Source organism: Opisthocomus hoazin, chromosome 4 (genome assembly GCF_030867145.1).
Source record: "Opisthocomus hoazin isolate bOpiHoa1 chromosome 4, bOpiHoa1.hap1, whole genome shotgun sequence".
NCBI lineage: Eukaryota > Metazoa > Chordata > Aves > Opisthocomiformes > Opisthocomidae > Opisthocomus > Opisthocomus hoazin.
Window position 1 is genome coordinate 83387878 of NC_134417.1, and position 16769 is coordinate 83404646.

Here is a 16769-nt window from a genome sequence, read left to right on the forward strand (position 1 = left end):
CAAATGAAAGGCAGAACTGTTGGTGGAGAAAGAAGAGTTGTTTCTGAAAGTTTCCGCGCAATTGCAATATTCTGTTTTGCATTTCTTCCAAAGAACTGGACTTGATTTTGATCTTTGCAGAAACATTAGATGGCTTCCCATTATTAATATCTGTAAAGGACACATTTAGAAATGTTGTAAAAGGAAAGGATTTTATATATGGCTAATCTTTTAATCTCAAAACAAACCCATAAAATGTGAATATCTGTAAATACCTTGCCAGACTAAGCTGACAGCATTTTTCAAGTTACTGTGGTGCCACTCCCCACATAATACTCCATGTGCTTATTATAATTAAAGCTATCTGGTAACTTTCCAGCACAGTATTTTCGTGGTGGAGTTTGCCAATTTGTCAGGCACATTCTTGCTTCTGCAAACTTCATTTATAAACAGCAAAGCTAATAGTTTTGCTTTTGTCAAAAGAAGTTGCTTTACCCTGCTTAGAATGCAAGTTTCTGTTTCTTCATTTTGAATGTTGAAGTTTCAATATATCATAAAGTTCTAGAAAAGTGGAAATCAAAATTATAGAAAATAAATTGTATTTTTCAGTATTTTAGAAAAGGTTGGTTTCTTCCAACTCAGAGTGAAAATAAATTGAAGAACAGCATATTTTGCATAACACTGACATTATAGATCTTATTATAGATCCTAGTATACGCCCATCGGGGTTACTGCTGTATAACAAAATCTTCCCCCCAAAAGTAAATTTCTCTGATATGTGTTTTTTACCAAGGAGAAAAATATGAATCTTCATCATTTCTCTAAGATGTGCTCTCATGTACATCAACTGTCTGTAAACATTCCTCACATGATAGTTTTGTATGATGAGGCAGTCTAATCAAAGGAACAAGCATGATAGCTTTTGTTTCGTTGTTAAAGAACAGCATTTCTTTGTTATTCTGAATCTTCATACATATCCCAAATAAAAATAGTTTCTCGCCCACTACCTCCAAAATGTTGGTTTGACAGTCTTGTATAAATTCAACATTTATTATTTCAGCTACTGAATGGGATGAAGAACTAATCATCTGAAGTAGTTACTCAAAAAAATATTTTCCTCCCTTTTGCAGCTTGCCTGTATCTCTGAATTCCATAGGAACATACAATGCAGTCCAATGTAATTGCGGTATTTCAGTATTTCTCACAACCTGTTTCAGCCAACAACACGCATAGCCACAGAAATCACTGGATTTCTGACAGCTGCTTTAAGTTCAGCCTGCTATTATGTCCTTTGCCAAACTGGGGGCTAGCAAGATGGATCAGTTATTTATTTCCCTACACTCACTGTACCTATCCTTGCTTTTATAGTTTCAGAATGGATTATTTAGTGTTCTTCAGTAAAAATCAAAACGTGAAGACTACTTGGAAGCTGCCACTGCACACCACTGTGACATCTTGTTGCATCTTCATTCTTTCATTGCTTGTACTTGCTAAAATGCCCTGGCTTCTGGCATATTTCCAAGTGCAGTTCAAGGTGCTGCTTTTGACCAAAAAACCCTCTTAGCGGTTTGGTTTCTGGGGAATCGCTATAAAAAAATTCTGTTAAATGGGAAGATCTTCCACAGAATGTCTTTAAAGTGAAAAGCCCTCAACTTATAGCTTCCTTCCCCTAGGCACTCATTCACTTACTTGGAATATTTAATTTGTCATTGGTTTGTCAGGCTTTCACGTGGCTCCTGGACTATAGAAGAGAATTCTTACATCTTGCTGGATAGAAAGGATAGGAGATCTAATGTTTTGAATGCATTTTTTAATTCTTCCTGCATAGACTCACATCATAGGATGAAAAGCCATTATATAGCAAAATGCAAGATTTAAATAAAAAATGAAACCAGAAAATAATAGGTAAAATTTATGAAATATATCCAGGATAATAGTTTTATCTGCAAGAAAAGCACTGGGATGAGTGCACACACGGAAGGATAAAATAATCTGTGTTTATTGTCAGCTTATGTTAAATGCCACTGGGATCTTTTGGTCTGTGGTGCTGAAAAGGAGTAAAATATACTTTATTTGTGTATTTTGGACAGCCTGTAATGATGATGAGGATGATGATGATAATAAAAGAAAACAGCAAGGCAGCACTGATAGTATGACAGAGGAGGAAAGGGTAGGCTCCTAGTGACAGTTCATATTACTAAGAAACGACCGGAGAGTAAAAGTCTGTTCAAGAGTTTTCTGTCTCAAAATCTAAAAGTGCCTGTTTTTAAATCTCTTCTTAGAAAACTTCATTGTACTCGGAACTACATCCATCTGAACCTGTTCCTCTCTTTCATTCTAAGAGCAATCTCTGTTTTAGTCAAGGATGATATTCTCTATTCCAGCTCCAACACAGCTCACTGTCCAGAGGATCAAACCTCATGGGTAATCAACCTCATTTGCTACCTGGTATAATACTGTTGTGTCACTAAATTTTCCTCCCTGGTCCTTTTAAATGTTTAGGAATACCAAGCTTTCAGTGTAGACAATTCTGTAGAGAACATAATGACTAGCAAAATGTTCTATTAGAATTAGCCAGAGAAAGAAGGTTGCAGCACAAGTAAGAGAAGTTAATGTTGTTTTCCATGTCCATGAAGGGACAATATGTCATCTGCCAAAACAAATCATGACCAGCTATAGCTCAGAATAAATGTGGCCACTGCATTCATCAGCTGGGAGAGTTGAAGACAAACAGCAGTGCCATCAGCTGGGAATGCTTAACGGCAGCTCATCTGGAAATGTTCCAGCAGCTGTGTCAGCGGTCTAGGAATTGGACAGGTATCAATGGAGGGAGAGAAATGAGTTAGGGAATGAAATATTTGCAGGAGTTGTCTTTATTAACTCCTCTGTACTTTCTGGCTATGACACAAGTGTTGTCATGTGCATTCTTGGTGAGCTAATATGTTTACTGCATTTTCATGCCCCGGGGTTAAAAAAAGTCTTGCTGTTAAAAGACTGACCACTATATGATATACCCTATTCTCTGCCTCTGCCCTAGAAATATTGCTGAATACCTTCTGAATTTAATTTACTACGATTTAAGCTTGTGAGAAAAGAATAGAAGGAAGATATTTTTATGTTGATGAAGCGATATCGTCCCAAAGCATAAAATTCTTTGCAGTGACTATCAAGCTGTATGTATGAATTAGTAATCTTTAGTACTCTTCATTTCTAATGAAGACAAACAGGCCCTGAGTTAGTAGACTCAAAGTAGGCAAAGTAGTTAATAGGCAGACTGCCAGGGGTAATCAGAAGTTCTTAGGTCCTTGAAAGATTAGTCAATGGACCTTCAAAATACTACTTGATTTCTGCAATTGCTTTTATTCTCCAGTTATTCTTGGCTGCAAAGTCTCATACTTTCTTATGTGAACATGTCCAGTTTCATAAACTGTTGAGTAATTTCTGTTGCATTATATGTGGGATGATCTGACACCAGCTTGGCAAGGCTGTTTTGTCTTGCATTGGCTGGGTGCTATCTTTCTTATGAAACAGCACGCAGGGTTTGCCCCTTTCATCACATGTGTGTGATGTTCCACAGTTCTGCTGCACGCACGGATGTCTGAAAGCGCACAATTCAAAATGTGGTGTAACTAGGTCCTGGGTCTGAATGACACAGAGCCAGAATTTCAGCTAACTCTTCACTGACAGATACCTTCGCTGTTCAGCATCTAGAAATACACCTCATACAGGATTAGCTGCAGGAGGAAGGGATAATATTTTGATGTGAGGTTTTGGTATGTAAATCGAGAATATAATACAGGGGAGTATTGGAATTTGAAAGAGATTACAAAAGTTTTACACTTTGACTACTAATCTGGTTGTAAGTAGTCATAAGCATAATGCATTTTGAAATGTTAATTCTTTTCTCCGTGTTAAATCTTCTGGCTCATTACTGGGTCTGCAATGGATATCCCTTCAGTGGATACAAATTCCAGAGGTAAGGTTAGTCTTACCAAATGAGATGACTGAACTCAGCTGTTTCTCTGGGCTTCTGTCTTTCTCACTGAACAGTTTAACTCATCTGCTTGAAGACTTTCTCTGGACATGCCTGTCTCTTCATGAGCAGTATAAGGAGCTAGCTGGCTAGTAGCTGGCTAGCTTACACCAGAAAACTTGCATGTGGGCAGCTAAAATTAGGTGAAATCAATTCAATCCTTTGGGGTCTTAATTAGTTGTCTATATAGGCATGTACACAGACATAAATATTGGCATGTATGTTACTTGGGATGCACTAGCTGAGACACCACAAGGGGTGATGGATGCAAAGAAGTATCTCTGGGAGGTCTGTGCCCTTCTGGCTTAGCAGCTGGAGACTGCATCTCACATGACTGTAGACACCTGTGTTTGAACAGAGGAATCAATCCTTAAATTAGTAAATTACCTACTTAGGTACTTGGAATTTTAGCAGAACAGTGGAGATATGATGGGTATTTAAAATGGGGAAGGGAGAAAAGCAGGGAGAAACTGGAAGTTTTATTTAGTTGATTTTGTTTAGTCTGTTATATTCATCATATCATCACATTTGTCAGCTTAGTCTCAGCAGAAACATTTTTATGTTCAATTTTCGCATCCCAGATTTCTGCTGGGAAATGCCAAGGCAGCAGCAGCCAGCACTGTGGAGCACCAGCAGCACAGACATCTGAAAATTAATTCTGAAGAGCAGCACACAGACTATAAGTATATTGGGACTTCATTTTATGATACATGCTTAATGTGTTTTGTTAATTAAGAAACACTACGGCATTTTCTAAAGGGAAAACATAATTTTTTAAAATCCATTCAACTTTTTAAGTCTACTTAGAGTATTCATCATGCAAAGATATTTTTCACTCAGTTTCCCACTTAGCCTTGAAAAATTCATAAAGCAATTTCTTTGTTAGTTTTTTTGCTGTGTAGGAAAACAGGTGGGATTTTAATATATTTATTAGCCACTGAGTAGATGATGATTTAATCTAGTAGCTGTTCATTAACTAACTATTGTAAATGTGTGCATTTATTGATAACCACCACCTTTTACAATATTTATGCTATTATGTTTTCAAAATTTCTGAGCGAATTTGCTATGAGTGCCATCTAATTTTTTTTTATAGTTCAGTTTGTTTTTATATACACAGTAACATTTACAATGTCTCAATTTGCTTGATTGAAGAAAAAATTTCTACTGGACCTGGGTCACTAGTATTACATGAAGAGTTAAGACCTGTAGAATATGTTAATAACAGGATAATACATCTCTCCTGCAACAACTTTGATCCCTATTCTCATGTTTCAGGTGGGCTGCAAGGCTATTTTGGTGTTTTTTCAGTATGGTGTTATGGCAAACTTTTACTGGCTCTTAGTTGAAGGACTTTACCTCCACATCCTCCTTGTGCTAATATTCTCCCCCAACAGACATTTCACAATCTACCTGCTGATTGGATGGGGTAAGAATTTAAACATCTTCTAACAATACTCCTTTTTCTGTATGTATGTATTAAGTCACTGTTTCATACCAAGCTAGTCATGCTGTTTCTTTTGGGTGACTCCTCAGACTCGCTGGTTCCTCAATTCAGCCCCAGCGTGGGTTGCAGCTGCTGTGCCATGGGAGGGAGTGGGCACAAAGCTGCTGGAGCATGGCTGCTAGCTTGCTCCTTGGCGTGGCTCTGACCTGTGCCAATCTGCACAATGCCCAGGGGTTGTGCAGGATATTGGATGGTGGAAGGACTGCCGCCACAAAACATGATTCAGGCTGTCCTAATTTGAGAGGAAAAAGAAAGTTTGGCTGCACAGCCACAGGCCTTTGAAAAGCCCGATAGTATTGTCTGTCTGGTTTTAAATACATGTATTCCTTTCATTTCCAGAAAGTGCAATGATATTTATACAGAGCACTTTAAAATTTCTAGTAATAGGTGGTCATAAAACATTTAGGTATTGCTGGGAAATGGGAATAAACCATTGTGTGGAAATGGTTCCTTATGAAATGATTTACACTTCAGCTTTATATTGTAGTCCTTGGAAGTGCATTGGGAATGCATAACTTATATCTATCTCCCTGTAGGTCACTCTGACAGCTTGAAAGAAACCCAAAAAAGGCATATTGTTTGTGTATTAGTCATGATGGCGTACATTTTCATGAAAAATAAACCCACTTCTCCACAGTCTTTGTAATACATTGCTTACATCACGTAGTTCATCAGATGGGCCCCTCCCTCCATTCACTGAATTGTTTACTATATATTGTATATTTGGGGAAGAATTGGTTACTCGCATGCTGGACTTTTTTTTTGTGGACTTATATTTTTGTGATCATCCTTTAAACCTCTTTGGGTTTTTTCAGGAATTCCTACCATATTCATTATTACATGGACAGTGACACGGATCATTTTAGAGGACACTGGGTAAGTACATGGAGGAGAGAAAGCTTAAAGCCTCCAACTATGCCAATACAACCCTTGCCTTGGATGCGGTGGTATTCACACAAAGGTAGTTTGCAGTTCTGAGGGGACGAGCACTGAACTGAAAATTCAGATATGGCTGTAAAGGGACATGTGTTTAGGAGGTCTTCAGCATGCTGTTTATGGTTGCTGTTTATTTGAAAAACTCTGAGGGCAGGAGAGGGCAGAGATAGGTTATGACTAATGTCACCTTTTGAGACCCACGTGGAGAGCGATCTGCTCTGGAAGTCAAAATAACACTTAAAATATAGTAGTGGTGGTGCTTGGGGTGAGTGCTGCAATACAGCTCAGTACGATGCTGGGAATTCTGATTTGCTAACTAGCAACTCAAAAGATTGAAATCTAGATAACTTCAGGTATATCTAAATTACATTCCCAGAAGTGAAGCAATGTGATGTAAACATATGTAAGATGCATGTATTCAGGTAAAACTATGGCTGACTAGAGCTAGGCCTGGCTCTTGGTATGGAAAAGGGAACTGGGGTAAGATTTTTGTAGGAAGATCAGACTTGCTGCCTTTGCTGACCCCAAGGAATGGGAGAGCGTTTCTAGCTAGTGGGGCAAACAGTTTTCACACTCCTTTTTTTCAGCCTGACTAATATTTTTCAATTGATTCTGTAATTAAACAGAAAAATCATGTTCTACGTGATTTCTGAATTTCCTTTGCAAGACCTCTAACATGTCAGCTGAAAGCTAACTCCTTTTTCCATTGTCATTATGATCACAGTTAGAGGAACTCTTAAGGGTATTGCCCTTGCTTAAGATTAGTCTTTCAATGCACTTATTCTTGGAGTATTTGGACTAAAAGTGCTGAGCCTACAGTGAAAATTAATTTTTCAGTAATTAAATATCGCAGAAAGAAATTATGTCACTTCAATTGTATCTGTCAGTTGCTTTAGATCTTCCACCTACCCAGGGGCTGGTGTTCAGTGCTTATTAGAAAAGTGTCCTTACACGAAGTGAAACTAAGCTTGGTTTCCCTGAAGGCAGACATCCTGCATGATTTCTGATGGTACAGTCTAGTGTGCCTGATGTTTTAGCTGATTTGAATATGCATATTAAAACCAGGGAAATAAAATTAAAAACAGAAAAAGATTGAATGCCAAATTCTAGGCTAGAACAGGCATTATTTTAGTGTTTGACTTGTATATAGGAAATACTTCTCCTCTTGGGTCTTGCATGCCAGATGATATTAATTTCAGCATCGTTTTCCCTCTTTTTTTTTTTTTTTGCAGTTGCTGGGATACAAATGAGCGTGGTGGTCCCTGGTGGGTTATACGAATACCAATTTTAATTTCTATTATAGTAAGTAAACTTTGAAACATGAATTATAGATCAATTCAGCATTGTGCAGTGCATATAGCCATTATTCTTTACTGCTAGTTACAGATAGGCAAGAATACTGTTTTAATGAAAAGAAATTGCGCTGTAGGAGAAACGTTAAACAGATGCCAAGGCCATTAAAATTTGTTGCCTTCAAAATTTATCTGCCTCCTATTAAATGAGCAGTTGCTTTTGTTTGTATGTTGTTCTTTCTTTAATATCTCTCCTGTTTATGAGCCTGGCGGAAGCAAAAAATCTGATTATACTTCTCAATGAATTGCAGATTTGGTTTTGTGTGTAAATAGATATCCTTGCAATTGAGAATCTGATATTATTGCAGCCATAAAAATATAGCTGTGTGTATCTTTCTTTAATTGGTAACCTACTGAAATAGACATTGAACTTGAAGTATTTGCAAAAGAATACCATCTGAGAATATTTCATGGGGCTTTTCCTGGATGGAGCTCATTAGAATTACTGGAGTAGCATAATAAAATTCCTGTTCATTGTGATGGTTGTGTAATTAACCCTGGGCATGGTATACTATGGTTATCTGTCCATTTCTGGAAAAAGTCACAGTGCATATTAATATGTTTCAGATACATTTGCTTTATTTTTAACATGTTAGAAAAATTAGAGTCCAGACAAGCACAGGACTTACACTTGGGCTTGCCTTTCAATCCGTGCCTGCCAAAATCCATTTTGAGAGAACTTCCTATCATCTTCATGAAAGTGAATTCTACAGTGTTTAAAGAGAAAGCAGAGTAGGCATATGTGTGAAATGACATAAGGTAAGGACTCACAGAAAAGGTGTTTTAGGACATGAAGAAATGGGCATGCAACAGAACTATGGTGTGAAGAGAATACGTGTACCTCAAAGGAGCTGGAGAATGGGCGATGGCCCAGAGTGAAGAAAATATGCTGACAGATAAAAGCAAAACAAACCACCTGGTGTTTACAGAAAGATGAAAGTCTGTTCTTTGGATGTTCAATTTAAACAGCTATCTGGTAGACAGCTGAGACTTCATGTGGCAGAAAGCAGTGCTTCTCCAAAAGAGTCCTAGACCTGGAAACGGAAGTTATCCAAGTGCTCATTGTCAGGCTTGAAGTACAGCTGGGAAATGAGTTGTGAGTTTAAGGAAATGGAGTACTGGTCAATCAGCTAAAGTCCAGTGTATCATACAATGTGCACCAGAATCACTGTTTCAGGCAAAGGAACAATCGTTCTCCTTTTGTTTTCTTAATGGTTCTATTACTGATTTGATACAGAAGCATTGTAAAACATAGGGAAACACTTTGCAAATGATCTGGTTTTGGCTCTCTGGGTGCACGTTTTTAAGATCTACTGTCTTCTAGATATGTTTCTTCGTGTTTTAGGGATGAGAGCAACTAAAGATGGCCAAGTGATTCTGCAGTGTGTACTGTGTGAAGCCACTTACTTCTCCAATTAGATGATTCTTTAGCTGTTCGATCAACTACATTTTGCATTTGGGAAGTAAAGCTGTGAAAGGAGAATTCAGAAGTACGGGTAGTTATAAAAGCAGTGATACTCACCCTTTCCTGCCATATCAGTAACGTATCTTCTTGGAGCATCAAACTACAACCAGGACATTCACTGCGGCAGCTCGAATGCTATGCAAACCTACTGCTGTGCAAAGTAGAGTGTGCATACCTAGAGGAATGTCATGTAAAATTGGTCATTGACTACTGAATAATGCTACATTTGGATAGGTGTTGTGAAAGAGTCACGGTGTTTCTCAATAAAAGTATGGTGCACTTACAGCATCCTCACACAGTGCCTTCATTCTGTTCTCAAGAATGTAGGAAGACTGGAAAACATGCAGAGAATGGTGACAAGGATGATCAGCAGTAGAAAATGGCTTCAGTAGTAGGAAGGACATCTGTGTATGTAGTCAATGAGGTGAGCACAGGAGATCTCTGAAAGTAGCTGAATTTCAGGAAAATAAAGGAGAGCAGAACACCTGAGTTGAGAACTCTCATCGACTGTCTTATGTAACAGCATGAAAGAAAGCCCAGAGTATGGCTGACATTGAAAATCTTAAAGAGGAGGTAGAAAAGTGAAGAAAAGAAGAGTAGAATGGCACTGGATTGTGAGGATGATATCATGATTATACTTTTGAAAGAAGGAGGAAATCAAGCAAAGGTTTTAAGGAGCAATGGTTTAACCACATTAGATTTAATAGGAAGTCTGCTCAGTCTTCACGCCGTATTCATTCTCTTCCATTGATTTTTGTGTTGACTCCAAACATTTCATTGTTTAGAAGATTATATTTTCTATGTTTATTATCCAATAGAAAATAGTATTGTGAGAGCAAGTTCTGAAGTCACTTCTCGAAGTGGGAATGGTTTCAGCTGATTCAGTGTGTCAGAAGCCTTCCCTGGTATCTACTGTCAACTTTGGCTTGAGAAAAGTTATTTGGCAGGCTTCCACACTTTATGCTGTACACATTTCAGAGCTGTTTAATTGGGGGTAACTATTCCAAACTGTTAATTTGCTGTACCACACATATTTTCCATGTGGCAAAGGCCTCCACAGCTGCCTTCCCCATCCTTCCACTTGCATAACCTGCTCTCAGTTGGGAAGGCGTGGTGTTCAGGTGGAAGCAGTACTTCTGTCACATCAAAGTACCGGAGAAATGTTTGGCTAGTTACCTCACATTGCAGGTAGTGTAAGGGACTAAATAGCAAGAAAGAAGCAACATGGAGACAGTTTAAATGATACACGCTCAGGCAATGCGTTTAGACTCAAAAACTTACTTTCAGAAGTCAACCAACAGAAAAGGGTATCAGCAGCATCCTACTGTTACTCCACTGAAGAGGCATCATTTGTCATCACTCTCTTGCAGTTTCTCTGCATTAACATTATTTTCTCATTTTACTGTTTTTAGATATTCATTCAACAATATACATATTCTATTCTATTTAAAGACATTATGCTGAAATGATTTTATGGGACTGAAAAGCTACAATACTAAAAGTAAAATTCCAAGGCACTACTTCTTTCATGTTTTATTGAAACATCCTATCCTAAATCAGATATATACTTCAAAGGATTTTAACAAATGATCAATTCAATAATAACGTTACAGAAATTAATTTGCTCCACTGTAGTATGTCAACAGCAGTTGCCACCTTTAGATCTTAATACCCAGTTTCCACTGGCTGAATTTACAAGCTCAGTAGTGCTAAGAACTATTACAAACTTCAAAGAATATATATTTTTCATTAATCCAAGATTGTGTTTACAGAAAGAGATGTTTGAAAACAGACTTAAAAGTAATACATGAGTATCAGTGAAGAATGTGAGTCACCTGCATGTAATTTTGCAGGTGATTTGGTGCCTCAGAAACCAAATGGATGACAGCTTGTTCTGCTACAGTAGAAACTAGGGATGCCTGTGAAGAACAATGAGTTATTCTGTCAGTCCCTTTCCAGATACAGGATAAAGATTTTTCCTTCTCCTGTTTTGTGGCTAACAAATATACAAAGAAATGCGAGCTCTCTCCTTTTCCAGTAATACTAGCTGCAGTGCATATGGTGAACTAAATGTATATCCCTTGGTCTGTACGCTCTGCTGTGGTAAATCTGTAGATACAACCAGCAAGAATACTGGCTGCTGCCTGTTATTTTTATAGGAGACTTGCATCAAGGAAAACTTCAAATGTGTCCTCTGCTTGAGAAATGTATAGTTACTTCAGTAAAGGCCTATATTTTCAAACATTTCTTTTTTATTCATCTTTATGAAAAAATGCTAGATTTAATTTTCCTGATTTTTTATTTAATCCCTGTCAGTTCCTGTCACCTCCCTTCACCTGTCATTTCAAACAAAATATTAAATACAGAGGGGCATGTAGTCGTTATGATCATAGTTTATTTGTTAACATCACGATTCGTACTGGGTGTTTCAGAGAAGACACAGAAATTCATTGAACTTGAAAAGTTTACAGCCAAGTTGTTAAGACTGCAAAAAGGAGAGCTCTAGCTATGCATCAAGGCAGAGAGAGACTGAAGGTTTACAGCAGCGAGGCAGGCGCTGTTTGTTTGGGTACCCAGCCTCCTGATTTTGGGCTTTGGGTTAGTTAAAAACAATAAAATGCTCATTTTCACAGTGATAGAAATTTTTCTCTAGGTTGATTTCTTCTAAAATGTGTGCATTTAATGCAGCTGTTTACTCAGCTGTAGCTTTTAGCCCACATTGTTGCTATGAAGGTGTGGATTCAAAGTGTTCCCTCACTTTAGTACAGGCATGCTGTATTTAATTTGCAGGTTTCTAGACCGCACCAAACAGTCCAGCACCGTAGCAGGTGGTGAACACAATATGCCAAAAGCTAAGGATGGAGAAATGATGGGTGTGAGATTTAGGATCTACTGAGTTTTATACTTCGATTTTCTAGATTGGTCAGGGTCTGATCATGACTTTTTTTTATGCATTTGCCTCCATTCCTTTTCTGTGAAATCAGATAATACTACCGTTCTATCTCAGAGGGCTGTTACAAGAACAAAATGTTAGACTGTAGGGATTCAGTTGCTTTAGTGATAATGTCTGCATCAATACCCAAGACAGTCAGAGAGATGCTTGTGAGAGGCCCTTTCATCCTTGATGGGAGTGGACAGATCACCTGTGCAACAATCTTCTCTTCCCCTGGCTCAGACATGAAATATTAAAAGTCATGGCAAAAGATAAGAGAAGGTCACAACCATGGGACTCACATTTTCCTTTGTCAGTCACGAATCCACACAACAATTTAGGATAACGCTTGATTGCACCAAATCACATCCCATGTCCCATGCTGCTAGGAAACCTGTCTTCATCTGTGACTTTGGAAGGAGGACACTCCTGACAACTGGAGCTTTCAAAGGCTTTTGCCAGCCAGAATAGAACTGGTGGCCATGCAGAGGTGCACTGGACGTAACAAACCCGGTGAGGCAGGAACCAGATGATAGGTTTGACAGTGTAGAGCTTGATGCGTCCTGGCAGGAGGTACACAACACCTGCTGCTGAGCTGGTTTGTCTGACTTGGTAAGCGTTTCTTTGTGCTGCGTATTGAGTGGAGAACTCAGAAATCACCATCAAGTTTGTTTTCTCTGCAGGTGAATTTTATACTTTTCATTAGTATTATAAGAATCTTACTGCAGAAGTTAAGATCGCCAGATGTTGGAGGAAATGACCAGTCACAGTACAAGTGAGTTATATTTTTAGATATTATACACAGAACCAAAATAATCTCTGTAAGATTTGCTCTGCTGAAACCTGCTGCCAACAATTGCTGTGATACTATAATTGCTTTTAATTCAGAACTTTTTTAGATGTGGTTCAGTAAAGATCTTATCACTGTGCTGAACTAGAACTGAACATAATTTTTTTTGTCAAACACTAAATTCAATAAAAAATGTACAATTTCATAAAGACCAATGAGCTATTCTTGAGTTTGAGTTTAATCCAGGAGTGAATATGCTGGTACAGAAAACATGGAGAGAATAGCTTTCTTCTAATGTATAAATATTTCTTCTTGACATAACAGAAGTTTCAAGATCAAAACACTTTGCTTCAACCTCCTAACCTAAAAAACCAGGGTTTTTTAAATTTTTCATTTTAAAAATAATTTTTGTTATAATATTTACGTAGCTTTTAAGAACTGGAAAGAATTTACATTGCTCACAGAAAATATAAAAAGTGAAATGTAATGCTTTATGTTGATTTAAAATAGCATCTTTATTTTTGTAGAGGAAAAGAAGTGTTTCTAATTTAGATCAACTTCATTTCTGTTTAGGATTTCTTTTTTTGTGTTTTGGTTTGAACATCAAATCCTAACATCCATTGTGATGGATCATTCTGTGATTCTATGATTGCTTCCACAGCTTTAGAATCAAGGAATGTTGGGGGGCAATTTAAATACATTGCTAAAATTGGATTTGTTCTTTATTGCATTGACACACCAGTTATTGTCGTTATTCAGTTATTGCTGAATACTGTAATCCAGAATCAAGAGTTTGTTGTAGTATTATTTTAAAGCCCAGATATAGACACTGAGTTTGACTCTTCAGAAAGTTCAATGACAAAACCTAACATGAACACTGAAAATTCAAAACCATGCAAATGGCCTTTGAAAATGTGTTCCTGGATAACACCTTTTCTTAATTTAAAAAATACTGAATTCCTGTCCTAAAAGCAGATAAAACATGGTGTGCTAAAGTGAAGTATATCTTTAAAGCCGAGAGAACTAGGACCTTAAGTATTTTGTAAAAAACATGATACATCTGATGCAAAAAGTGAAGAATCCTGATGTGCCATGGAAAAGGCAACACGACTAGACTGACATAAGTCTTTGCTTTGTAGAGTTACAAGGGTCTTTTTTTTATGTTTGCTGCTTGAATTACCTAAACACACATGAAAACCAAATCAATCTAGATGAAATTATGCAGTTGCCACATTATTATTTAGCACAACAACCGACCTACGGGCAGGAAATCCCCTCAAGCTTACTTCTTGTGACAGGAACTTCTCTTTGTTTCTGTGTGGTATTTATGTATTTTATGAAAATGAGGTATTCCCTTCCTATCAGTCCCATCATTTTCTGCACTTTAGTGTAGCGCTTCACAGTATAAAATGCTCATTAATAGCAACCTTGTCCTTCATTATTCAGCCCTGTGAATTCTTTGCTTTTAGCATTTGATTGCCTGATTAAGTTTGGATTGGATAGTCTTTAGCTGATACCCATGGGAACAGTAGATTAACCTCCTCAAGAAATACTGCATCTACAGAACAAATTAAAGGTCTGGAAGGCTTGTTTTTCAAAATGCAAATGTATTTGCTAAAATACAGAGAAGAATAAGGCTATTTTGTCTCTTTCCTTCATTAAAATGTGTGCAGTATAGAGAAAGTTACATCAGCTAGACAAAAATTATTAAAACGAGAATGGAGTGAAAGTGAAATATGAATCTAAAATGAATACTACTCAGCCAAGTCACCATTTTTCTTTCCTTCCTCTGTCCCATTTGCTCGTTTGTGGTTCCAACATTTTTGTTGCTCATTTTACTTTTGCAGTGGGTAAGGTTAAGCTGAAATAAAATCAGTTTTCCATTTCACATGGGAAACGAGGAAATTCACTGCCATCGTCTTCTCCTCCAGTGGTAAATTAATTTCTTCTGCTAAGGAAATCCTATTTGTCCCGCTTACTGGTATCACCTTTAGATGTGAGAGGTTTACTATTCTGAAGAAACTTTGCTGTCAGAATTAATTATTTACATATAAGCAGATGCAGCCTCTGGGACATTATGAACAAAGAAAGGCCATGAAGACTGACACAGAAAAAAAAACCTGCTTGAAATACCTTGACTTTTCTGTTAAAATAGGTGAATTCACAACAGCATCCTTTCATTGTTGAATCAAGTTATATTCATCAAGACAGTGACGAATTATGGGACTCAACATTATAACTTCTTGAATTTTGTCTGATACCAGACATCAGTAATCATGCATGACTGGCCCTGTATAATATATAAAATTGATGTTACTGGAATGAAATAAGTGACAGATAAGGGATAATTAACAATTCATCATTTCAGTGGCTTCACAGTCAGTTGTCAGAGCTGCTCGCCTTAATGATTTAAAGTTCTTCCTTAACTTCAGTAGTGTCTTGTGCTAAAATGTATTGTATGATTGACAACATTCAAAATTAGTTAATGGTTATGCTTAATACCATCAGTATAGTTATGAGATTTTGGTATTTGGGAGTAAATCTGAAATTACTTGTGAAAATCTCACAGTTGGGATTATTCTGGATTACATTTCTGAGGTACTGTTTGCATACTGTGTATGTGCAATGCACAGACTAACCATACAGCTGCACATTTAAAGAAAATTAGCATCAAATATTTGCAAGAGACAGATTTTACCTTCCACACAAGAGGATCTGTCAGTATGGCTTTGCACTCTGAACCCTTTATGCCAGGTGAAAAATATCTTGAGATCTGGTGGTAGCTCATGACACTTTGTCTAATGTGGTCCTGTGGAATAATGCAGTAAAACCCCACCTGCAAAAACCGTGCCATGAAACCAGCCTGGGAATGGGTTTTGTGTCAAAGAGCCAAAGCGGAAGGCAGGTCCTATGCCCTGCTGCTGTCCAGAGGGCAACTGGAAAAGGGTCTTTTGGTTCAGAGAGGCCCTGCAGCCTTTTACCAGCTTTTGGAAGAGTGCAAGGCCAGCAAGATGAAGGGTAACATGGGATTGCACACGTTAATTTAGGAGGCTACTATGTGCCTCTCATAGCAAGCCCTCGAGGAAAACAATTTGCAATAAATGACTCTTATTAAGACTGTTTGTATATCTGAAGTCATACGAGGTTTATGTAAATGACATTGCATCAGGTTCGCATCGTAGTAAAACAAGAGCTAACCACTGAATTCCAGTTTTTTCTCCTTTATTTACCCAGGAGACTTGCAAAATCCACATTGTTGCTCATTCCATTATTTGGAGTTCACTACACAGTGTTTGCTCTATTTCCTGACCGCAGTTCCAATAATTACAAAATAATCTTTGAGCTGTGTTTAGGATCTTTTCAGGTAAATTTTAAAGTTTTTATTGGAAAGAAGTTTTATTGACCTTGGGTGGTGCTGCCTGCTAACTAAGGAATATTGTCTCTTTCCAGGGGTTGATTGTTGCAGTCCTGTATTGTTTCTTGAACAGTGAAGTAAGTCTCGCCTTTCCTGCTGAGGATGTTAAATACCATTTTCAGTAAATGAATAAGTGCCGCTATAATTCCACTCTGATAAATGAAGCTGTTTTAGAAGATGGGGGCATTCCTATTTATAGAATACATATGTGTCAGTTTCTCTGCAAGAGGAGAAATTAGTGTATTTGGGTGAAGAGTCAAGAGCTGTTGGAAATCTATGTCCTTGCAAACCGAGGTGTTAGTAAGTGTCTTTTCTGTTATTTACCATGATCTAATTCTAGCTCTGTTACAAGCAATGTGG

The 16769-nt window shown here is 37.6% G+C and overlaps 1 protein-coding gene across 1 annotated transcript in view; it reads left to right on the forward strand.

Moving 5' to 3' along the window:
• Nucleotides 1-16769, forward strand: part of VIPR2 (vasoactive intestinal peptide receptor 2) — a 65270-nt gene that overhangs the window by 41119 nt on the left and 7382 nt on the right. Inside the window, exons 6-12 of the mRNA XM_075419749.1 lie at nucleotides 2262-2403; nucleotides 5291-5441; nucleotides 6335-6395; nucleotides 7688-7757; nucleotides 12888-12979; nucleotides 16229-16358; nucleotides 16445-16486. Coding sequence (XP_075275864.1) covers nucleotides 2262-2403; nucleotides 5291-5441; nucleotides 6335-6395; nucleotides 7688-7757; nucleotides 12888-12979; nucleotides 16229-16358; nucleotides 16445-16486 — 688 coding nt within the window. The remainder of the gene's footprint in view (nucleotides 1-2261; nucleotides 2404-5290; nucleotides 5442-6334; nucleotides 6396-7687; nucleotides 7758-12887; nucleotides 12980-16228; nucleotides 16359-16444; nucleotides 16487-16769) is intronic.